Below are 25,837 nucleotides of genomic sequence, written 5' to 3' on the forward strand. Positions count from 1 at the left end.
TGAAGCATCCTGGGCCTCCATAACATCTCAGCAGTGTCACAGTCTGATTGCCTCCATGCCACGCCGCATTGAAGCAGTCATTTCTGCCAAAGGATTCCCGACCAAGTATTGAGTACATAACTGAACATTATTATTTGATGGTTTTTTTGTTTGTTATTAAAAAACACTTTTATTTGATTGGACGGTTGAAATATGCTAATTTATTGAGACAGGTTTTTTGGGTTATCAGGAGTTGTAGGCCAAAATCATCAGTATTAAAACAATAAAAGACCTGACAAATTTCAGTTGGTGGATAATGAATCTATAATATATGAAAGTTTAATTGTAATCATTACATTATAGTAAATAATGAAATTTAACACTATATGCTAATTTTTTGAGAAGGACCTGTAGTTCAGTCCTATGTGCTCAGCTCCCGGCTTGTGTATTTGTTTCCTGTTGTGACCCCGGCCTGTTTACGGACTACTCTTATGTCTCCTGAGTTAGTATTTTCTCTGGCCTCCTGGTTATCTGTCTATTCTTCTTCCCATCTTACTCCACAGAACAGCAGGTAACACTGTGCCCCAAGCCTAGGGGTCTCTGTGTAAGTCTAAATCCATGTAGAGGGGTTAAAGAAGGATGATGGACAAAACTGACTATAGACAATAACACATCTACTGAAATGATCAAGCTGAACAATCATCCTCAGGAAAAAAAAATGAGTAGTGGTGAAACTTCTCTGGAGTAATTGGCATATGAGACTCGGTGGCTCTAAGCAATATAAACTATCGTAAGGACCAATATTTTCTGTCAGATGAATGTCAAGAAGAGATATTAGACAATTAAATAGAACTTTTTATAATACTGTAGAGCTGAGGAATCCTAAATTTAGATCTCAGGCATTTGGAAATTGAAACCTTTTTTTAACCCCTTCCCGACATCTGACGGTATAGTACATCACATGTCGGGACCCCCGCTGTCCTTGAGACCTCTATGGTTACTGATTGCCGGTGGCTGTGAGCGCCCCCCTGTGGTCGGCGCTCACAGCACACCTGCAAATCTGCTGTGTAGCAGCGATCTTATGATCACTGCTGCATAGCAGAGCCGATCGGGCTGTGCCTGCTTCTAGCCTCCCATGGAGGCTATAGAAGCATGGCAAAAGTAAAAAAAAAAAGTTTTTAAAAATGTGAAAAAAATAAAAAAAATATAAAAGTTTAAATCACCCCCCTTTCGCCCCAATCAAAATAAATCAATAAAAAAAAACCCCAACCTACACATATTTGGTATCGCCGCGTTCAGAATCGCCCGATCTATCAATAAAAAAAAAGCATTAACCTGATCGCTAAATGGCGTAATGAGAAAAAAATTCGAAACGCCAGATTTACGTTTTTTTGGTCGCCACGACATTGCATTAAAATGCAATAACGGGCGATCAAAAGAACGTATCTGCACCAAAATGCTATCATTAAAAACGCCAGCTCGGCACGCAAAAAATAAGCCCTCACCTGACCCCAGATCACGAAAAATGGAGACGCTACGAGTATCGGAAAATGGCGCAATTTTGTTTTGTTTTGTTTTTTGCAAAGTTTGGAATTTTTTTTCACCACTTAGGTGAAAAATAACCTAGTCATGTTAGGTGTCTATGAACTCGTAGTGACCTGGAGAATCATAGTGGCAGGTTTTAGCATTTAGTGAACATAGCAAAATAGGCAAGCAAAAAACAAGTGTGGGATTGCACTTTTTTTGCAATTTCACTGCACTTGGAATTTTTTTCCCGTTTTCTAGTACACGACATGCTAAAACCAATGATGTCGTTCAAAAGTACAACTCGTTCCGCAAAAAATAAGCCCTCACATGGCCAAATTGACGGAAAAATAAAAAAGTTATGGCTCTGGGAAGGAGGGGAGCGAAAAACGAAAACGGAAAAACGGAAAAAGCTCCGGGGGTGAAGGGGTTAAACACTCCCAGGGAGTTATAGCCTCAGATAAGTGAGGCTGGCCGATCCCACCACAATCAAACTATCATACAGAGTGAAAATGTAACAAAAAAAGTTACATCCTCAACAACAACATATGTATGAGGGGAGAACTTCAACACTAAACCGGAGTTGCACTCATTTATGAAGCTACTATGTGTCCTGATATACACCATAACAGTAAGAAGTGACCAAAAAGAAACAAATAAATTAAAACGATATCTTTATTTATTACAATGGTAAAAAGTAATGCTAAAAAGCCAGGGGAAAACAAGGGGAATACCTCCAAAAAGATGGTGGGGAGGAAATAGCAAAAAGTCACAAATACCTAATACCTGCACCAGGTAATGATATTGTAAGTATTAAGGAACATAACAAGACACTATGTAAACAATCATGTGCACAAAAAAGGGGCTTATGAGACAAATAGGAATTTAACTAACTGGGTTCCAAATGAAGGCCTAAAGGAAGGTATCCATATATGCCTAAAAACTAGTGCAAAGTTAGAAAGGCCAATTGTCCCAGATTAGAAACCCATAAATAATATGAAAAATAGCCCTACTAGCATGTCCTTAACACATTAATTACCGTCAGCACATAATAGTAGAGGGAAGAGAATGCCATGCCTGGATTGTCATAAAAAGCATACAGCCATTACCTGCAGTGAGTGATGCGGAGTAGTGCGGCTGAAAGATGGAGCTATGTCCCACCCCACGCCCGACGAGCGCCGTTTCGCACAGAGTTCTTCTTCCAGAGGGGCGTGGGCAAGAGGGGCGTTGGGAGAACTCCAACAGTAAACCGGAGTTGAACTCATTTATGGTGGACCATTGGAGCTACTATGTGTCCTGACCAGAAGAGTAGAGCAAGTATTAGCGCCCCCATTTCCGGAAAGATTGTGTAGAAATCTGAAATCCTTAAGATTGAAAACATAATGGAATCCATGATGTGGAGTGATTCCATGAAACCAGGGCTCGAGCCATGCCAACACATCTCCTGCAGGCAAGAATAAATGTACAGTGGGTACAGAAAGTATTAAGACTCCTTTAAATTTTTCACTCTTTGTTTCATTGCAGCCATTTGTTAAATTCAAAAAAGTAAAAAAAATTTTCTTATTAACCCCTTTCTGCCAGCTGGCGGAATAGTACGTCAGCTGGCAGTATCCCTCCCTTTGAGGTGGGCTTCGGCGGTGAGCCCACCTTAACGCCGCGACATGTCAGCTGTTTTCAATATCCTGGTGTTCTTTCTTCTGCTTATTTACCTTTAAAGACTATGGTGTCACTCCTACTATCGCACTGAACGCGATTAACCACTATACTGCAGTCCGGTATGGCTCCTTCTCATTTTTTCCACCAGATATTATACTCTCATTTGTTCATAACATTATTATTTTGTGCAATTTAATGGTAGTTTCATGCCACATTAAATGGATCTGATTGTTCAATTCTGACATGACCCTATGTCTAGATTATTCCTTGTCACTCTAGATTGCCCAATCCTGTATATACTTTATTTATGTTTTTGTTGTAATTTCTTTGATATGATATTTTCATTGTCAATCATATTCTGTATATATTTTTTCACATATAGTTACTGATGAAGGCCAGTGAGGCCGAAACGTCTATGTTATCTTCTGGCTGCATTAAAAAATAATAAAAAAAAATTCTAGAAGTTGAGTGCCAAGTTTTCTTTATTATAGCTCACAGTGTCTGTCAGACCAAATGAGAATCATGAAGTCAAAGGAACTGGCCAAGGAGCTCAGAGACAGAATTGTGGCAAGGCACAAATCTGGCCAAGGTTACAAAAGAATTTCTGCAGTACTCAAGGTTCCTAAGAGCACAGTGGCCTCCATAATCCTTAAATGGAAGAAGTTTGAGACCACCGGAAGTCTTCCTAGACCTGGCTATCCAGACAAACTGAGCAATCGTGGGAGAAGAGGATTGATGAGAGAGGTAATGAAGAACACCAAGATCACTGTGGCTGAGCCCCAAAGATGCAGTAAGAAGATGGGAGAAAGTCAACTATCACTGCAGCCCTCCACCTGTCAGGTCTTTATGGCATAGTGACCCGACGGAAGCCTCTCCTCAGTGCAAGACATATGAAAGAACAAATAGAGTTTGCTAAAAAAACAAACAAAGGACTCCCAGACTATGAGAAATAAGATTCTCTGGTCTGATGAGACAAAGACAGACCTTTTTGGTGATAATTCTAAGCGGTATGTGTGGAGAAAACCAGGCACTGTTCATCACCTGCCCAATGCAATCCCAACAGTGAAACATGGTGGTGGCAGCATCGTGCTATTGGGTGTTTTTCAGCTGCAGGGACAGGACGACTGGTTCTCATTGAAGGAAACATGAATGCAGCCAAGTACAGAGATATCCTGGATGAAAACCTCTTCCAGAGTGCTCTGGACCTCAGAATTGGCCAAAGGTTCACCTTCCAACGAGACAATGACCCTAAGCACATAGCTAAAATAACAAAGTGGCTTCAGAACAACTCTGTGACCATTCTTGAGTGGCCCAGCCAGAAACCTGACCTAAACCCAATTGAGCATCTCTGGAGAGACCTGAAAATGGCTGTCCACCAACAATCACCATCATCCATCCTGAAGGAACTGGAGAGGATCTGCAAGGAAGAATGGCAGAGGATTCCAAATCCAGGTGTGAAGAACTTGTTGCATCATTCACAAGAAGACTCATGGCAGTACTAAATCAAGAGTGCTTCTAGTCATTACTGAGCAAAGGGTCTGAATACTTATGACCATGTGATATTTCAGTTTTTCTTTTTTAATAAATTTGCAAAAATGTCTACATTTCTGTTTTTTTCAGTCAAGATGGTGTGCAGAATGTACATTATTGAGAAAAAAATTAACTTTTTTGAATTTACCAAATGGCTGCAGTGAAACAGAGTGAAAAATTTAAAGGGGTCCGAATACTTTCCGTACCCACTGTATATACTTTGTAAGTTTAAAAGCCACTCCAGTGGCAGTCAGTGAGGAATAGAAACTATATGAAAATACAGTATAATTATTGTGTTTTTCCTCCTATAGAGACTGCCCTAGTTTGGTATTGAAACAGCTGTCAATTAGTTGTGTAGACAAAATGTGTAGACTAAACTCAATTTTCAGACGGCCCAATATATACCACTCAGGGAAAACTTACCTGCTCTAAAGATCATTTGCAGCTACTAACGAATCTCTCACTTCCTTGCATTTAGTGGTCACTACTCACCTGGATAGTCATATGTAGGAATCTCCTCTTTACACCGCTCATCACCCCTCACATATGTCTCTGTAGTATTAATATGGGTCAGATCTTCACCCTGAAACAAATATTGTAAAAGTCACAGACAGATGGAGAAGTCACATCTATGATCAGCTCTAATCCTGCCATCTCCACCGTTCTCATTACACAAGTATAAAACATATAATACTGGGGGATAAAACAAGACTGAGCACAAGACCTTCACAGCCGTCTACACATCATAGGGGAGATCTCCTGACACCTTCTCTCCATCTACCTGATGATCCTGAGGAACATTGGGATCTTCTTCTTTACAGTCCTGTGGAAGAAGAGGACGGGGACATCTCTCTGGTGTTGTCATCTTACTGGATAGATCTAGAGGAAACACATACAGGGACTGAATTCATTCTCTACATACAGATAATTATAGGCCGTGTGTATTTAGTCCTGTCTATTACCTGGTGATGTGAGGGGCTGGGGAACCTCCATCATGACGTCCTTGTACAGATCTTCGTGTCCTTCTAAATACTCCCACTCTTCCATGGAAAAATAGACGGCGACATCCTGACATCTTATAGGAACCTGACACATACAATGATACCGTCATCCCCCAATCCCTTCATAGCGTTACTGTGTAATGTCCCAGTATTCCCAGCAGTGTCACCTCTCCAGTCAGCAGCTCAATCATCTTGTAGGTGAGTTCTAGGATCTTCTGGTCATTGATGTCCTCATGTATCAGGGCGTGAGGTGGAGGCCCCATTATTAGGCTCTGGGGTCTTCCCCATCCCTCAGACACAGGGTCCTGACAGCGCTCACTAGAGGTCTTCTTCACCACTGTGTAATCCTGGTTATGGAGAGACACATTAATAAATCTCACTACAGACATTTCCAGAGTCCTCACCTCTCCAGTTCTGTCCATCTGTTATTCCCATAGATAAGAATGATGTAATGTGACGTTATCAGAATCTCTCACCTCTCCAGTAAGCCGGAAGAGGATCTCTAGGGTGAGGTGTAATATCCTCTCCACCATCTTTTCTCTGTCCATATCCATCTGTAATGGGTAAATCAGGAAAATTCTCTTATATAGAAGATCTTCACTGAGAGGATCCGATATTCTAGAGACCTGAATGAGAAGATGATCCGAGGTAACATCATAAGAATCCTGTGTAATAATAAAATTACTGGAGATAATAAAGGAAACATATGAGGAGATTTATTATTTTACAGTATTTCATTTTATTTTTTTATATCTATATTTATAAAGCAGAAAATCTGCGTATGGTAGCCCGTGGAATACAAAACCACATTTTTCACTCGGTTTCAGTAAATTTTGTATGGCTCATCTATAACACCAGACTAAAATTACTGCGAACATTAAAACTCAAAATTTCCCCCCTTCACGAGATTTGGCCCCCCGAAGACTCCATAGAAATAAAGGAGAAAATGGGCATCTGCGCAATGCAGTACTTTGCTCTGCCTTCATCAGGGCAGACAAAGTACGCCTGTGCCAGAGCCGCTGCAAGAAGACAAGAAGAGGACGTCATCGAATGAAGATAGGAGGCGCTGGACTGGACCGCAACGCCCATCGGACCCGGACCACAGCGGGACCGCCCCTGGGTGAGTATGATCTAACCTTTATTTCTCATCTTTCAGGTTAAATTGGGGGCTTATCTACAGCATTACAGAATGCATTACAGAATGCTGTAGATAAGCCCCTGATGCTGGTGGGCTTAGCTCAGATATGATTTTTGGGGTGACAGACTCCCTTTAATGAAAATTGCCTCACAGTAAGATCGTTCTGGTTACCTATAGCAGCCAGGGTGCAGTTTTCAGCATGACGCTACTGAGATAAAGTGAAAGCTGAGCTCTGATTGGTTGCTATGGACAACTAGAACAGTCTGACTGTGAGACAGTCCCACATTTACTGCTTTATATACAGTATAGTTTCACTTACTAGATTTCTGATGAGTGGGAGATGATTACTAAGGGTCATAATACTAAGAACTTGCTTTTAAAATGCCGCCCAAAAAGATGACCAACTATGGGGCAATATAATCCAAAAGCTAAGAAAATAATCCTTCTCAAACAGCTGAGACAAGTGAACAATGTGAGCTCTGGCTTGAAAGGAAATGAATGAGACAGGCTGAATCAGAGGCAGCGGAAACATCTGAGCAACGGGAATGTCATCTCCGGGAAAAACAGATGAGACAGACTGAATCAAGGGATGTGGAAACATCTGAACAAAAGGATGAACTTCGTCAAAAAGACCGCATATGACATATGCAACGACGTAGGCAGGCTGACTTGAGTTTGGATGCGTTTCACTATGACCCTATTCACAAATATAGGTCACATCTGAAATTCATAATAAGCAGAATGGATGTAATATGAGAACATTGTCAAGCAAAAATTTTAACTTTAAACCTCCTGGTACGTGCTGCTCAAATGGTAAAGTCAATTTGTCACCTTTAACTCTACCTCTTGAACCACTTTTTTCATACATGTCAGGAACAACACATGAGTCTAAGCATTTACTGCAAATTATTAGGAGATACAATTCATCTTTCCAGATGATGTCCTTTGGTACAACAGCTGGACTTAAGGAAGAAGATTTATGCCGACTGTAGCAAATCAAGACCCAACATTTTTACAAATTTACTGTTTGGGAGATGAACAGCTACAAGCTGAGCGTCGTTGTGAAGTTATACCTGAGACAAAAAGAAATTGTTTTGAATTTGCAAAGATTTTTCCACCAACACAATCAGTTAGTAAACCTTTATAATACAGCCTTAGAAAGAATGTCAAGTGCGGAATATCAGGGTGTAATAAGAGCAGACAAGACTCCGGTTGGTGGCACAAAAGGAGATTTACTTCTCCCGGTGTTAATGAAGGAGCTATTGTAATGGTTGGACGGGACTTTCTAAGCCGAGATATAATTATTCAGAGACGGAGAGAACATGTTCAGCGTATTACAGAAACACATAGATCATATGATGCTCTGCAATATCCTATAATACTGTGGAATGGCCAAGATGGCGATCACTATAATCTAACAGACTGATCCCAGCACTGCGAGGCCGACCAATAAACCAACCAATAAAATATCAGCTATGGACTTCTACACCTACCAAATAATGACCAGACTACAATGGAGGCAACTTTCTCCTCAATGTATAGTAGATCTGTATGCCAAGGTGGAGAGCGAGCGTCTTCTGTACATACAGCTGAACCAACAAACACTTACAGGGAGGCCATGCCAAAAGTGTGGTCTGATGGAGGATGGTCCACACTGGGACCTGACATTGCAGGAGACGTCCCTCACTCGCTTTCCACCTCATCTTCTAACCTGCTCCCTATAATACCTACAGCCTGTGCACCTTCCAATCCCCGGGCTCTGTGGGACAAATACACAGAATATCCTAGAGGAGATATCCATAGAGAGCACAGGAGAGGTCATCCGGACTTAGCCAGAAATGTCACTGCCGACAGATCCACCACAGTCCTCCTGACTCTAGAAGAAAGGAGCCAATGTGTCAGTAGTGACCCTCTAATAGCATCAGGTCACCGGCACCAGCTCCACCAGCCTTTGTGTTATGGGCAGAGAAATTCTGGGAGAGAAAAGCCAGGATTTGGGGAAGATGAGGGGATTTGTCCCAGTAAATAAGCTTCTTCTGGTTGATGACCACAGATCGGGGGATTTGGCAATTATGGCTCAGATTCCAGGTGGGAATGGGAGACGGTTTTCCTTGATGCCCCAGGAGGTTCCGGTAAAACATTCTTATTAATGTGCTGCTCTCAGAAATTCCCTCAATCTATAACATTGCTCCGGCCGCTGCATCCTCTGGGGTTGCGGACACTCTCTTAGGCTGGGTTTGCGGACACTCTCTAAGGGCTCATTTCCACATGCGAGGCACACGTCCGTATCTCGCATGTGGAAACCAAGCTCTGGCGCCGGCACTGTGGAGCGGAGCGTGCGGCCGCATAGGAACACATGGAGCTGCACGCTCCGCTCCAAAGTGTTGGCGCCAGAGCTTGGTTTCCACATGCAAGATACGGACGTGTGACTCGCATGTGGAAATGAGCCCTTAGGCTGGGTTTGCGGACACTCTCTTAGGCTGGGTTCACATTGCATTTATATGGCACGTTAGACGGACTGCGATTCACCGCGGCATAACACAGTGTAACGCAGTCCGTTAACGCTGCCATTAACCCCATTATCGGGCACATCGCGAAAGCATGCCATAATGGGCATGCTCTAGCGATGTGTCGTCATTCTGTGATGGACCCTTGGACGCGGGCTGCAGTGTTTCCGGGTCCGTCAAAGCTAGTGCAGATAGAGCATCTGCTAGCTCTATCTCCGCTAGCACGATCACATTTCGGCACTTGCGTTAACGCAGTCCTTTTAACATGCGTTGAATGGGCTGCTTTAACGCAATGTGAACCTGGCCTTAGATGGAGGCCACACGGCTCAGTCAGCACTAGGATTACCCCTGAATCTAGCGCTCTTGGAAACTCCCGTCTGTAATATCACTAAGATTTATGAAAGATCTGGGGGATCCAGATCACTATTTTTGCAAGGTTACCTGTTCTTAAAGGAGCAACTCCAGCAGACGATCTGAATACTTGTCAGCACAGCAGAGTCCTGCATACACTGAGGCCCTGATCATGTGACCCCCTGACTCCTCCCCTCCTGTGACCTCATCACAGGTCCTGTGCGCACAGAGCAGCCATATATGTGGAGTGCGGCTCTGCGGGTGGAGGTAGGTGCTGGAGATTCCCCATTACTGAGCGCCGGGGACATTAACCCCTTCTGCACTGAGACTTTTTTGGGGTCTCCATGTGGTGTGAACAGTGACGAAACACAGAGGCGTATCTAGGGTTTTGGTTCAGGGGGGCGAAACTTCTGAGTGGCCCCTAACCAGGTAACCTTGGTTACAACTTGGTGACGCCCCCTAATAGTGGAGGAGAACCTCAGCAGATTACCGCGCTGTTACTGAAGATAATCTCTGTATAAAGACCAATATTGATATTACCGCCATATGGTCAGTGGTAGATACCAGCCCTACAGAACATGTAACAGATCACAGCACAGTTATAGATAATGACTTACCGCTGACGTTCTTTCTGATGGAATCGTTCACTTTTCCCGTCTTTGACAGTCACAGTAACCTGAGTTCCCCTATAACAAAGTGGCCACTATACATTTAATAATGTCCCGAGTCTCCCCCCTGTACAGCTCCCCTCTACACAGTATGAAGCTCTTATACACAGTCTAATGCCTCCTCACTGTATATATACTGACCCCTTAGTGTCCCCCAAACTGTTTGATCGCTCCAACACTGTAATCGCCACACTGTATAATGGCCCCTAGATAGCCTCCATAAAGACTAATGCACCAGATAATCATCAATATAGTCCTCAATATAGTATAATGCACTGCCCGTAGGCAGACTCTATAGTATAATGTACCCCACATAGGCAGCCTCTATAGTATATTGCAGCCCTTAATAAAATGCACCCCCCTAGGCAGACTCTATAGCATAATGCAGTTCCTAATATAATGCACCCCCCATAGGCAGACTCTATAGTAAAATACAGCCCTTAAAGGGAACCTGTCACCAGTTTTGGCCTATATAAGTTACGGCCATCACCTTTCAGGGATGACATATAGCATTCTATAATGCTGTATATCTGCCCCCAACCCGACCTGTAAGAGAAGAAAATGACATTTTATTATACTCACCTAAGGGGCAGTCCGATCCAAAGGGGGTCGCAGGCTTTAGTCCAGCACTTATAATCTTCTTGCGATGTTGCCCTCCCGCTTGCTTCATGTGGCTGATGCATCTCTGCGTCATCCACACAGACTCCTTGGCACCGCGAGCAGGTGTCGGGAAAGGTCACAGAGCTCTGGCACCTGAGCACTGCAGTACTTTGCTCTGCTCTCAACAGGGCAGAGAAGTACACCTGCGCAGGAGCGCGATGCTGAAGAGACTGTGTGGACGACTCAGTGATGCATCATCCACATGAAGCAAGCAGGAGGACGACGATCATAAGGTGGGAGGCCCTGGATCAAGAAGAGCGACACCCCTCTGACCAGACCGCCCTGTAGGTAAGTATAATAAAAGTTATTTTTCTTCTCTTACAGGTCGGGTTGGGGGCAGATATACAGCATCATAGAATGCCCCATAAAGCTATAAATCCAATACTCACCTTTCTTCCTGGTTCCTCCACTGTTCTGAGTGCCCGCTCATCTCCAGCCAGCGGGTGCCAGGTAATGACGTCATCGTGACCCTGTCAGTGTTGGTGATGTCAGACGCTGAGAGGGGAATGATGGGAGAGGGAACAAAATGCTCCTTCTCTCATCAATGCTGTCAGCTGTATCGGCATCTAGGTGATACAGCTGAACTTGCGATGACATTAGGGGGGCCACTGCAGACAGCAGGCCCCCCGCCTGCTCAAGGGCCTCATAGTGGTCTGGCGGCAGAGCTGAGAAATCGATTCTCCCTGCACTGCCGCAGAATGTAACGGTATGGGTGCACTGTGCACGCCAATACAGTTACAGTAGTGTAGCTCCGGGTGGACCTCTCAGAGCACGGGGCCTGGGGTGACCACCCCCTCTGCCCCCCGCTCGTTGCTACACTACTGCATAACAGCTGTGGACAGAATGCGGCTTCGCTGGTTCCACATTAGACCCAGTCAGACACCTGCAGGATGAGCGGACAGAAGCCCAGAGAAGTTCTCCCACAATGCGATGATTCCTCTCCCGGCTCCAGCACAATAATGTAGATACTAGTGATGAGGGAGCCGCTCTCCACTACTCGATCCGGCATCGGGGGCTCGGACAAGCTTGTTACTGGGGTATCGCAGGTGATGGAGCGCCGTGCTCGAGTTCCCAGCCAATAAACATGCGGGGATTGCCCGCCATACACGGTGATGCTGCAGCCATGTTGGCTACTGGTATTACTGTGACTGTCCGGCCGCATCACGTTACCGGGTTTATAGAAGACCCAGTGATGCGATGCTCGGCACACCGTCCTCAGGAAGCCGCTCAGGGAGAGCTGTTATAGGAGGGAGCGCTTAGATTATTGTCAGCCCCCTAAGGATTATAAAGTTGTGTTCTTTAGTGTCTTTCACATGGTGCTATAGGGTGTATTTAACCCCTTCACCCCTAAGCCTGTTTTCGCCTTCCTGACCAGGCCAATTTTTTCATTTCTGCCCGCTGTCACTTTATGAGGTAATAACTCTGGATCCCACTGATTCTGAGACTGCTAGTGATTCTGAGATTGTTTTCTTCATGACATGTTTGTACTTCAAGATAGTCCTAAAATTTCTAGAATATGACGTTTATTTGTATAAAAATTGGAAATGTGTCAGAAAGTTGGAAAACTTTGCAATTTTCGAGCTTTGAATTATTGTGCCTTAAATCATAGCTATGTCACACAAAATAGTTAATAAATAACATTTCCCACATGGGCGGGAGGGAAGGACACCAGACACAGGACACCTTCTGCGGTAAGCTCTCTGATTAAATCAGGTCTACCTATCGGCATTAGCACTTGCCATTAATACTATTTTGCGGCAAGCTCTTTGACCACATGAGACTGTCATTATCGGTATCAGTATCTATTGCAGTATTTACACTATTATATGGGATAATGACGGTCTTCTATGGCTAAACCGCACATTTGTATATCCACATATGGGGATAAGACATTGGCCCCTATTAGGGTACGTGTCCACGTTCAGGATTGCATCAGGATTTGGTCAGTATTTTCCATCAGTATTTGTAAGCCAAAACCAGGAGTGGGTGATAAATGCAGAAGTGGAGCATATGTTTCTTTTATACTTTTCCTCTAATTGTTCCACTCCTGGTTTTGGCTTACAAATACTGATGAAAAATCCTGACCAAATCCTGATGCAATCCTGAACGTGGACACATACCCTTATAGAGAGGATTTGGTAGACGGAGCTTCATTATATTCATTTATATATTGATAAATATATCTGTCTGTTCTCCTTGTAGTTTATCAATTATTTGTTACATGCCATTTCTGATACATATAGCAGGAGCAATTATTGGTTGCTAATTGATATATATATTGTCATTGTGTCTGTACAAATTGTCCCTCCCTATGGAGGTTTTTTTTTAGCCCTGTTTACTGATTAGGTTTTTTAAAACATTTTTGTAATAAAATATATATTTTTTAAATTTCCTGCCTACATCACTTACCATCCATGGGCAATTGTACCTAGATGGATATTGTTGTTAACATTTCCCACATGTCTGCTTTACATCAGCCCAATGTTGGAAACATAATTTTTTTGTTAGGACGTTATAAGGGTTAAAAGTTGACCAACGATTTCTCATTTTTACAACAAATTTACAAAACAATTTTTTTAGGGACCACCTCACATTTGAAGTGACTTTGAGGGGCCTATCTGGACAGAAAATACCCAAAAAGTGACACCATTGTAAAAACTGCACCCCTCAGGGTGCTCAAAACCACATTCAAGAAGTTTATTAACCCTTCAGGTGCTTCACAGAAACCTGAGAAATATGGAAGGAGAAAATGAACATTTAACTTTTTAGTAACAAAAATGATATTTTAGCACCATTTTTTTTATTTTCACAAGAGTAATAGGAGAAAATGGACGACAAAAGTTGTTGTGTAATTTCTCCTGAGTATACTGATACCCCATATGTAGAGGAAAAGCCACTGTTTGGGCGCATTGCAGAGCTCAGAAGGGAAGGAGTGATGTTTTGGAATTCAGACTTTGATGGAACGGTCTGCGGGCGTCAGGTCGTGCGCGAAGAGCCCCTGATGTGCCTAAACAGTGGCAATACTCCATAAGTGACCCCATTTTGGAAACTACACCCCTCCAGGAATTCTGTATCTAGAATCATAGTTTTATAGTAATGATTAATGTTTTTAGTTTTATTAGTGTATGAATTTATAATGTGGTGTTATGTGTAAAATGTGTACATCTGTATATATAAGGCTGAGTGTATGTGTGTGTGGATTTCAATCCACGCCCACTCCACATAGCCACACTCACTCCACACGCAAAGCCCCGTATAATAAATATCTAATATATATATGTGTATATATATATATATATATATATATATATATATATATATATATATATATATATATATATATATATATACCGTATATATATATATATATATATATATATATATATATATATGATCTTGTATATATAGAAGGCACATCTTCTTGACCACAACAGGTTACACTGCCTGTGTTGCCCATAGCAACCAATCAATGAGCATCTTTCATTTTGCCAGAGCTGTTTAAAAGATGAACGCTGAGCTGTGATTGGTTGCTATGAGCAACAGTTTTCCTTGTAGACAGTTGTGGTAACTGAGGCCTTATCATTTCTATGGTGTGTTATCGTCCTTCTGTAAAGCTGGAAATAACACAATTTATTACCGTGCCGACACAGACCACCCTCTGCCACAGACTGCAGGGGGCCCAGAATCAGGAACTTCTCTTTGTCTGGCATGAAGCATCTTTTTAACTTAAAAATTCAAGCACAGATTAAAAAAAGAAAACACAAAATGGATTTCTCCAACCCAGGTATCATTTTAATTGGTGTAACAGCACCAACCTGACAATGCCTGGTTCACTTTATACTTATTTATACAGTTACCAGGGCCGGTTTTAGGCAAAGTGGGGCCCTAGGCATAGTTTAAAATGGGGCCCCAAATGCTAACATATTGCACATCACACAGAAGCATTTTGGTTGTATTTACATGCGCTGATCTCAGGCCGCTAAACGAGTGTTATCGACAATACTGAAGTCGTTGGACGCTTGTTTCCCGGCCTCTTTCCACCGTCTGAGAAAGAATGATGGGGACAGAATAATCACTAATAGATCACTAACAGATCACCATACAGTATCATGTTATCAGCAGCACATCTACAGTTTACACCGGCGATGTGCTGCTGAGAACAAGGATTTTTATTTCGGCATAAACAATCCAATCACCCAATGAATATGCAGTAGTCCTCCATATAGTATAATACACTCCTCATAGTCCTCCATATAGTATTATACACTTCCCATAGTCCTCCTATAGTATAATACACTCCTCATAGTCCTCCATATATTAAAATACACTCCTCAGTCCTCCATATAGCATAATACACTCCTCACAGTGCTCCATATAGTATAATGCACCGCCATAGTCATCCATGTAGTACAATTCACTTCCCATAGTATATTGCACCCCATAGTTCTTCATATAGTATAATGTATTCCCCATAGTCCTTGATACAGTATAATTCAGCCCACATATAGTATAATGCAGCCACCACCCCACAGAGTATAATGCAGCCACACCATAGAGTATAATGCAGCCAACCCACAGAGTATAATGCAGCCACCACCCCATAGAGTATAATGCAGCCACCCCACAGAGTATAATGCAGCCACCCCACAGAGTATAATGTAACCTCCCCATAGAATATAATGCAGCCCCCCAATAGAGTATGATGTAGCCCCCTCATAGAGTATGATGCAACCACCCCTCATAGAAAATAAATATAACACAGCCCCCCATAGAATATAATGTAGCCCCGAGCAGGATATAATACAGCCCACCTCCCCATAGAATATAATGTAGCCCCATCAAAAAGTATGATGCAATCTTCCCTTAATAAAATCTAATAAAGCCCCCCACAAAATATAATGCAGCCCCCAGAGTATGTAACACAGCCTCCTCCATAGAATATAATATACCCCCCAAATATACAACACAGCCACATAGTATATAACACAACCTCCCCGATAGAATATAATATACCCCCATAGTATATAGCACAGCCCCCATAGTAGTATATAGCTCATCCCACACAGTAGTATATAGAACAGCCCACACAGTAGTATAAAGCACTGCCCACACAGTAATATACAGGACAGCCCACACAGTACTATACAGCACTGCCCACACAGTAATATACAGGACAGCCCACACAGTAGTATACAGCACTGCCCACACAGTAGTATACAGCACAGCCCACACAGTTGTATACAGCACAGCCCACACAGTAGTATACAGCACTGCCCACACACTAGTATACAGCACTGCCCACACAGTAGTATACAGCACTGCCCACACAGTAGTATACAGCACTGCCCACACAGTAGTATACAGCACTGCCCACTTAGTAGTATACAGCATAGCCTACATAGTAGTATACAGCACTGCCCACACAGTAGTATACAACACAGCTCACACAGTAGTATACAACACTGCCCACACAGTAGTATACAACACTGCCCACACAGTAGTCTACAGCACAGCCCACACAGTAGTATACAGCACTGCCCACACAGTAGTATACAGCACTGCCCACACAGTAGCATACAGCACTGCCCACACAGTAGTATACAGCACAGCCCACACAGTAGTATACAGCATTGCCCACACAGTAGCATACAGCACAGCCCAAACAGTAGTATACAGCACAGCCCACACAGTAGTATACAGCACTGCCCACACAGTAGTATACAGCACTGCCCACACAGTAGTATACAGCACAGCCCACAAAGTAGCATACAGCACTGCCCACACAGTAATATAAAGCACAGCCCACACAGTAGTATACAGCACTGCCCACACAGTAGTATACAGCACTGCCCACACAGTAGTATACAGCACAGCCCACAAAGTAGCATACAGCACTGCCCACACAGTAATATAAAGCCCAGCCCACACAGTAGTATACAGCACAGCCCACACAGTAGTATACAGCACAGCCCACACAGTAGTATACAGCACAGCCCACACAGTAGTATATAGCACAGCCCACACAGTAGTATACAGCACAGCCCACATCCCCCCTTCCCTGCCCTTCCAAGAATGGCCCCACAGTCCAGTAAAAAAAAAAAAACAAGCTCCTCACCTCTCCTCGTGCCGGCGCTGCTCCCTGGTCCTGTGTCAGCGGCTGCTGCCGCACTGCCTGGCACACGGTGAGTGCACGATGACGCACACCGGCAGTGTCAGAGGCAGAGCGGGGAATGATGGGAGAGGGAGCATCAGGTGACGCTCTCTCCTCCATCATTGCTTTGAACTGTACTGGCAGACGCCGGTATGGTTCAATGCGGTGGGGGAGTCAGCACTGGCGGCAGGCGGGCCTGCCTGCCTCACAGGGGCCCCATAGTGGCTGCGCAACTTGCCGCTAGCTGGGGGCCCCTGGGGGAGCGGGGGCCCCAGGCAGCAGCCTGGTCTGCTTGCCCCTATCACCAGCCCTGACAGCTACAACTAATGCCGCTCTAAATGACTCCTTTACAATTTCTAACTAAATGGTATTATACTCAATGGGTGGAGCCGCAGCACTGAAATGCTCTGTGCTGCTGGGACACTGCGCCTCCACCGTGTATAGACGGGAGGGAACTTGGAGATGACACACAAGTATATACTATATACAGGAGGAGAGGACATACATGTATATACTATATACAGGAGGAGATGGCATACAGGTATATACTATATACAGGAGGAGATGACATAGAGGTATATACTATATACAGGAGGAGATGGCATACAGGTATATACTATATAAAGGAGGAAATTACATACAGGTATATACTATTTACAGGAGGAGATGTCATACAGGTATCTATAGGCATTGTAAGATTGCTCTTACTGAGTGTATTGGGGAATACTCGCTTGGCACGGGATTCAAGCACACGGGCACGGTTTTTCCAAACAAATGGTTTATTACAGCCTCATAAACCGTACCGTAAGCCAGGTTACATCACCAACAGGATATCACATAGGCCATAGAACTTTACAGGTTATGGCTTTAACTCATTAGCCACACGTTATCCATTTGCAGCAACTAAACATGCTGGTCCTCTTCTGACCAGTTGCCGTGGGTTACCACACAGTTCATAGAAACAATTAGCACCAATAGGCTATGGTACCTTCTGGGAGCTCCTTCCCCACCTGTTGACTCCTTGTCAGTCCTCTCTTGGGAAGGCTGCCTCACGGGGATCACCAACTTGCCTGGGCGGCACACATTAGTTAGTCCAGACCCACCGAAGGTCGGTAGCTTCCCCAACACAGATTATCCCGGTCCACAGTTTCACTAAGTGCTGCTCAGGGATCCGGTCCTACTCCCAGGACCTCCCAACACCAGCATGTGTTTTTCAGGAAGCCTACTCCCAGGTCTTCCAACACAGGAACATACACAGGGACATGTGACCCACACCCTGGTCACATTATATATCCTTAACCACTCCTCTGGGTGGGAGTGTGGGTGTGTGTGGCTAGTTTGTCCCGCCCATCTCACATAACTAGCCCTGTGTTGTGAATTCCTTTCTTGGGCTCCTTCCGGTGGTTGTAAATGGCACTTTTGTGAATTCTGCCCTTGAGCTCCCTCCGGTGGTTTTGAGTGGAACTGCTGCTCCTTGGGTTTAGCATTAGCAGCTGCTTCCACTGATCATCTTTCCTGGCTCTGCTATTTAGCCTGGCTCTAGTCTTCAGCCAGTGCCAGCTGTCAATGTTTCTTGGTTGGATTCAGATCTCTCCTTGGATTTTTCTGATAGCCTGTCCATTTCAGCAAAGATAAGTCCTTGCTTGTTCTTTTGTTGTCCACTTGCTGTGGACTTAATCGTTCAGCTCATGTTATGTTTTTTCTTGTCCAGCTTGTCAGTATGATATATTCAGCTTAGCTGGAAGCTCTGGGGAAGCAGATTTGCCCCTCCACACCGTGAGTCGGTGTGGAGATTTTTTGTAAACTCTGTATGGATTTTTAGTTTTTAATACTGACCGCACAGTATACCTTCCTGTCCTGTCTATCTAGTTAGTATTGGCCTCCTTTGCTAAATCTTGTTTTCATTCTGTGTATGTCATTTCCCTCTCCACTCACAGTCAATATTTGTGGGGGGCTATCTTTCCTTTGGGGATTTTCTCTGAGGCAAGATAGCTTTCTGTTTCCATCTTTAGGGGTAGTTAGTTCTCAGGCTGTGACGAGGTGTCTAGGGAGTGACAGGAACTTCCCACGGCTATTTCTAGTGTTGGTGTTAGGATCAGGAACTGCGGTCAGTACAGATACCACCTCCTCAGAGCTCGTCTCATGTTGCTCCTTAACCACCAGGTCATAACAGTACAGCTGGCCAACAATGTGTTGAATACCTCTCAAAAGAGGGAAAAAAAAAGTTCTGAGCCATTTTATGTTTTTTCTCTCTGCAGCCTGTTTTGTCTTTTTTTTCCCCTTAATCTCTGGGTAGTTCAGGATTTTGGCGCTGACATGGATGTTCAGGGTTTGTTCTCTCGTGTGGATCAACTCGCTGCAAGGGTACAGAGTATCCAAGATTTTGTTGTTCAGACTCCGGCTTTAGAGCCTAGAATTCCCACTCCTGATTTGTTTTTTGGGGATAGATCCACATTTTTGAACTTTAAAAATAACTGCAGATTGTTTTTTGCTTTGAGACCCCGTTCCTCTGGTGACCCCATTCAGCAGGTGAAGATTGTAATTTCTCTGCTGCATGGAGACCCTCAGGACTGGGCATTCTCCCTTGAGTCAGGGGATCCTACATTGCTCAATATAAACGCATTTTTTCAAGCGCTCGGATTGCTGTATGACGAACTTAATTCTGTGGATCAGGCAGAAAAAACCTTGCTGGCTCTGTGTCAGGGTCAGGAAGCGGCAGAGGTATACTGCCGGAAATTTAGAAAGTGGTCTGTGCTCACTAAATGGAATGAGTATGCCCTGGCAGCAATTTTCAGAAAGGGTCTTTCTGAAGCCCTTAAAGATGTTATGGTGGGGTTCCCCACGCAGGCTGGTTTGAACGAATCAATGTCTCTAGCCATTCAGATTGATTGGCGCCTGCGCGAGCGCAAGGTGGTGCACCATATGGCAGTGTCCTCTGAGCAGAGTCCTGAGCCTATGCAATGTGATAGGATTTTGACTAGAGCAGAACGGCAGGAATTCAGACATCAGAATAGGCTGTGTTTTTACTGTGGTGATTCTGCTCATGCTATTTCTGATTGCCCTAAGCGTACTAAGAGGGTCGCTAGGTCTGTTACCATTAGTACTGTACAGCCTAAATTTCTCTTGTCTGTTACCCTGACTTGCTCATTATTGTCCTTTTCTGTTATGGCATTTGTGGATTCTGGCGCTGCCCTGAACTTAATGGACTTAGAGTTCGCCAGACGCTGTGGTTTTTCCTTGCAGCCTTTGCAGAGCCCTATTCCCTTGAGGGGGATTGATGTTACACCATTGGCCAAGAATAAACCTCAGTAGTGGACACAGTTGACCATGTACATGGCTCCAGCACATCAAGAAGATTGTCGTTTTCTGGTGTTGCATAATTTGCATGATGTTGTTGTGCTGGGTTTTCCATGGTTACAGGTTCATAATCCAGTGCTGGATTGGAAATATATGTCTGTGACTAGTTGGGGTTGTCAAGGGATACATAGTGATGTTCCTTTAATGTCAATTTCCTCTTCCCCCTCTTCTGAAGTTCCTGAGTTTTTGTCGGATTTCCAGGATGTATTTGATGAGCCCAAGTCCAGCTCCCTTCCTCCTCATAGGGACTGCGATTGTGCTATTAACTTGATTCCTGGCTGTAAGTTCCCTAAAGGCCGACTTTTCAATCTGTCTGTGCCAGAGTATGCCGCCAAGCGGAGTTATGTTATAGAGTCTTTGGAGAGGAGGCATATTCACCCGTCTTCATCACCGTTGGGAGCGGGATTCTTTTTTGTTGCCAAGAAGGATGGCTCCTTGAGACCCTGTATAGATTATCGCCTTCTCAATAAGATCACGGTCAAATTCCAATACCCTTTACCTTTGCTTTCTGATTTGTTTGCTCGGATTAAGGGGGCTAGTTGGTTTACTAAGATTGACCTTCGAGGGGCGTATAATCTTGTTCGTATTAAACAGGGTGACGAATGTAAAACAGCATTTAATACGCCCGAAGGCCATTTTGAATACCTTGTGATGCCATTCGGGCTCTCTAATGCTCCATCTGTGTTTCAGTCCTTTATGCATGATATCTTCCGGAATTATCTTGATAAATTCATGATTGTATATTTGGATGATATTTTGTTTTTTTCCGATGATTGGGAGTCTCATGTGAAACAGGTCAGGATGGTATTTCAGATCCTTCGTGCTAATGCTTTGTTTGTGAAGGGGTCTAAGTGCCTTCTTGGAGTTCAGAAGGTTTCTTTTTTGGGTTTCATTTTTTCTCCCTCGGCTATAGAAATGGATCCTGTTAAGATCCAGGCCATTCATGATTGGATTCAACCCACATCTGTGAAGAGCCTTCAGAAATTTTTGGGCTTTGCTAATTTTTATCGCCGTTTCATTGCTAACTTTTCCAGTGTGGTTAAGCTCCTGACTGATTTGACGAAGAAAGGCGCTGATGTGATGAATTGGTCCTCTGCGGCTGTTGAGGCCTTTCAGGAGCTTAAACGTCGTTTTACTTCTGCCCCTGTGTTGCGTCAGCCGGATGTTTCTCTTCCTTTTCAGGTTGAGGTTGACGCTTCTGAGATTGGGGCAGGGGCCGTTTTGTCTCAGAGAAGTTCTGATGGTTCTTTGATGAAACAGTGTGCCTTCTACTCCAGAAAGTTTTCGCCTGCTGAGCGTAATTATGATGTCGGCAATCGGGAGTTGTTGGCTATGAAGTGGGCATTCGAGGAGTGGCGACATTTGCTTGAGGGAGCCAAGCATCGCGTTGTGGTCTTGACCGATCATAAGAATCTGATTTACGGTACCTCGAGTCTGCCAAGCGGTTGAATCCTAGACAAGCTCGATGGTCCCTGTTTTTCTCCCGTTTTGATTTTGTGGTCTCGTATCTTCCGGGATCTAAGAATGTGAAGGCTGATGCCCTCTCTAGGAGTTTTTTGCCTGATTCTCCGGGAGTCCTTGAGCCGGTTGGTATTCTCAAAGAGGGGGTGATTCTTTCTGCCATTTCCCCTGATTTACGGCGGGTGCTTCGGGAGTTTCAGGCTGATAAACCTGACCGCTGTCCAGTGGGGAAACTGTTTGTTCCTGATAGATGGACTAGTAAGGTAATTTCTGAGGTTCATTGTTTGGTGTTGGCTGGTCATCCTGGGATTTTTGGTACCAGAGATTTGGTTGCTAGGTCCTTTTGGTGGCCTTCCTTGTCCCGGGATGTGCGTTCTTTTGTGCAGTCCTGTGGGACTTGTGCCCGGGCCAAGCCTTGCTGTTCCCGTGCTAGTGGGTTGCTTTTGCCTTTGCCGGTCCCTGAGAGGCCCTGAACGCATATTTCCATGGATTTTATTTCGGATCTTCCTGTTTCCCAGAAGATGTCTGTTATCTGGGTGGTTTGTGACCGGTTTTCTAAGATGGTCCATTTGGTACCTTTGCCTAAGTCGCCTTCCTCCTCTGATTTGGTTCCATTGTTTTTTCAGCATGTGGTTCATTTGCATGGCATTCCGGAGAATATTGTGTCTGACAGAGGTTCCCAGTTTGTTTCTAGGTTTTGGCGTTCCTTTTGTGCTAGAATGGGCATTGATTTGTCTTTTTCTTCAGCATTTCATCCTCAGACAAATGGCCAAACTGAGCGAACCAATCAGACCTTGGAAACCTATTTGAGATGCTTTGTGTCTGCTGATCAGGATGATTGGGTGACCTTCTTGCTGTTGGCCGAGTTTACCCTTAATAATTGGGCTAGTTCGGCTACCTTGGTTTCGCCTTTTTTTTGTAATTTTGGTTTTCATCCTCGTTTTTCTTCAGGGCAGGTTGAGCCTTCTGACTGTCCTGGTGTGGATTCTGTGGTGGACAGGTTACAGCAGATTTGGACTCATGTGGTGGACAATTTGACATTGTCTCAGGAAAAGGCTCAACGTTTTGCTAACCGTCGTCAGTGTGTTGGTCCCCGGCTTCGTGTTGGGGATTTAGTCTGGTTATCTTCTCGTCATGTTCCTATGAAGGTTTCTTCCCCTAAGTTTAAGCCTCGCTTTATTGGTCCTTATAAGATTTCTGAAATTATCAATCCGGTATCTTTTCGTTTGGCCCTTCCAGCTTCTTTTTCCATCCATAATGTTTTCAATAGATCTTTGTTGCGGAGATATGTGGTGCCCGTGGTTCCTTTGGTGATCCTCCTGCTCCGGTGTTGGTTGAGGGGGAGTTGGAATATGTGGTGGAGAAGATTTTGGATTCTCGTTTTTTGAGGCGGAAGCTTCAGTATCTGGTCAAGTGGAAGGGTTATGGCCAGGAGGATAATTCTTGGGTTGTTGCCTCCGATGTCCATGCTGCCGATTTGGTTCGTGCTTTTCACTTGGCTCGTCCTGATCGGCCTGGGGGCTCTGGTGAGGGTTTGGTGACCCCTCTTCAAGGGGGGGTACTGTTGTGAATTCCGTTCTTGGGCTCCCTCCGGTGGTTGTAAATGGCATTTTTTTTTTATTCTGCCCTTGGGCTCCCTCCGGTGGTTTTGAGTGGAACTGCTGCTCCTTCGGTTTAGCATTAGCATCTGCTTCCACTGATCGTCTTTCCTGGCTCTGCTATTTAGCCTGGCTCTAGTCTTCAGCCAGTGCCAGCTGTCAATGTTTCTTGGTTGGATTCAGATCTCTCCTTGGATTTCTCTGATAGCATGTCCATTTCAGCAAAGATAAGTCCTTGCTTGTTCTTTTGTTGTCCACTTGCTGTGGACTTAATCGTTCAGCTCATGTTATGTTTTTTCTTGTCCAGCTTGTCAGTATGATATATTCAGCTTAGCTGGAAGCTCTGGGGAAGCAGATTTGCCCCTCCACACCGTGAGTCGGTGTGGAGATTTTTTGTAAACTCTGTGTGGATTTTTAGCTTTTAATACTGACCGCACAGTATACCTTCCTGTCCATCTAGTTAGTATTGGCCTCCTTTGCTAAATCTTGTTTTCATTCTGTGTATGTCATTTCCCTCTCCACTCAGTCAATATTTGTGGGGGGCTATCTTTCCTTTGGGGATTTTCTCTGAGGCAAGATAGCTTTCTGTTTCCATCTTTAGGGGTAGTTAGTTCTCAGGCTGTGACGAGGTGTCTAGGGAGTGACAGGAACTTCCCACGGCTATTTCTAGTGTTGGTGTTAGGATCAGGAACTGCGGTCAGTACAGATACCACCTCCTCAGAGCTCATCTCATGTTGCTCCTTAACTACCAGGTCATAACAGCCCTGCCAACCTCCCATGACTATTACACAACATGCAACATACTTGTGGGACTATAGGTCCCAGAACACCACATCACTTCAGGCTGGCAGCGCAGAGTCTTCCCCTCTGCGACACACATATCGTTCATTCATCACCATGCCGGACTTTGTCTTATTACCACAGCCATGCATGCAACTGCCATGCACTCTCATGGCCTCAATACACCTCTGTGTGCATACTAGGGAGACCATGCAGTGCCCCCTACCTGTTACAGGGGTCACTGCATCACAGCAGCTATATAAATAATCGCCAGTTGGGACTTCTGGCTGCTGTTCCCGAATCCCATAAGGCACCGCGCCCACAGAAATCCGTGCAGCCAGGAGCATTGCCCGCCTCTCACTGTACAGATGAGGCTTCTGGTTGCTATGAGACTGCGAATGCCTCTGCTGCCTGTAGTGAGAGGCGGAAGCGCTGACATTACGTGTCCTGCGGCGGGGGCCGGGTAATAGGATGGGCGGTAGGAGCCGTGTGTGTCCTGTCCTCACTGATATCGTATATACCGCACAGTGCACAGCACAGACCGCAGGCAGCATTAGCTACCACTACACTGATTCTCTGTATACTCTGCATTATATACGAGACTTCCCCCAATATCTCCCGTACGCCCCCCAGTGGACAGGTGTTGTCTGGTTACAGGGGAATAGAGTGGCAACTAATAGCTGACCTTACAAAACTTGCAGAGGCTGTCTCTCCCAGCTTACACCCACAGAGGCTGCCTCTCCCAGCTTACACCCGCAGAGGCTGCCTCTCCCAACTTACACCCGCAGAGGCTGCCCCACAGCTTACACCCGCAGAAGCTGCCTCTCCCAGTTAACACCCGCAGAGGCTGCCTCTCCCAGCTTACACCCGCAGAGGCTGCCCCACAGCTTACACCCGCAGAGGCTGCCTCTCCCAGCTTACACCCGCAGAGGCTGCCCCCCAGCTTACACCCGCAGAGGCTGCCACCCAGCATACACCTGCAGAGGCTGCCCGCCAGCATACACCTGCAGAGGCTGCCCTCCAGCATACACCCACAGAGGCTACCCCCCAGATTACACCCGCAAAGGCTGCCACCCAGCATACACCCGCAGAGGCTGCCCCCTAGCATACACCCGCAGAGGCTGCCACTCCCAGCTTACACCCACAGATGCTAAAACCCAGCATACACCCGCAGAGGCTGCCCCAGCATACACCCGCGGAGGCTGCCCCCCCAGCTTACACCCATGGAGGCTGCCCCAGTTTATAACTGCGGAGGCTGGCTCCCCCAGCTTACACCCACGGAGGCTGCCTCACTCAGCTTACACCCGCACAGGCTTCCCCCCAGTCTACTCCCACAGAGGCCCCCTCACCCAGCTTAGACCCGCAGAGGCTGTCCCTCAGTTTACACCCACAGAGGCTGCCCCCCAGCTTATTCCTGCAGTGGCTACCGCCCAGCTTACACCCACAGAGGCTGCCCCCCAGCTTACACCTACAGTG

The 25,837-nt window shown here is 45.0% G+C and overlaps 2 protein-coding genes across 3 annotated transcripts in view; one reads left to right on the plus strand and one right to left on the minus strand.

The window, feature by feature from the left end:
* Positions 1-9,846, minus strand: part of LOC143767677 (uncharacterized) — a 30,703-nt gene extending 20,857 nt beyond the window's left edge. The window contains exons 1-6 of one of the 2 annotated variants that reach the window (XM_077256154.1): positions 9,777-9,846; positions 6,167-6,316; positions 5,858-6,037; positions 5,652-5,775; positions 5,471-5,568; positions 5,182-5,272 (exon numbers count right to left, since the gene is read on the minus strand). In XM_077256154.1, coding sequence (XP_077112269.1) covers positions 5,182-5,272; positions 5,471-5,568; positions 5,652-5,775; positions 5,858-6,037; positions 6,167-6,244 — 571 coding nt within the window. In that variant the 5' untranslated portion in view covers positions 6,245-6,316; positions 9,777-9,846. Of the gene's footprint in view, positions 1-5,181; positions 5,273-5,470; positions 5,569-5,651; positions 5,776-5,857; positions 6,038-6,166; positions 6,356-9,776 lie in introns of both variants that reach the window. The other variant, XM_077256155.1, reaches the window with a different exon arrangement.
* Positions 9,847-9,925: 79 nt separating this feature from the next.
* Positions 9,926-25,837, plus strand: part of LOC143767661 (uncharacterized) — a 43,921-nt gene continuing 28,009 nt past the window's right edge. Inside the window, exon 1 of the mRNA XM_077256124.1 lies at positions 9,926-9,953. Coding sequence (XP_077112239.1) covers positions 9,927-9,953 — 27 coding nt within the window. The 5' untranslated portion in view covers position 9,926. The remainder of the gene's footprint in view (positions 9,954-25,837) is intronic.

Source organism: Ranitomeya variabilis, chromosome 4, assembly GCF_051348905.1.
Source record: "Ranitomeya variabilis isolate aRanVar5 chromosome 4, aRanVar5.hap1, whole genome shotgun sequence".
Lineage (NCBI taxonomy): Eukaryota > Metazoa > Chordata > Amphibia > Anura > Dendrobatidae > Ranitomeya > Ranitomeya variabilis.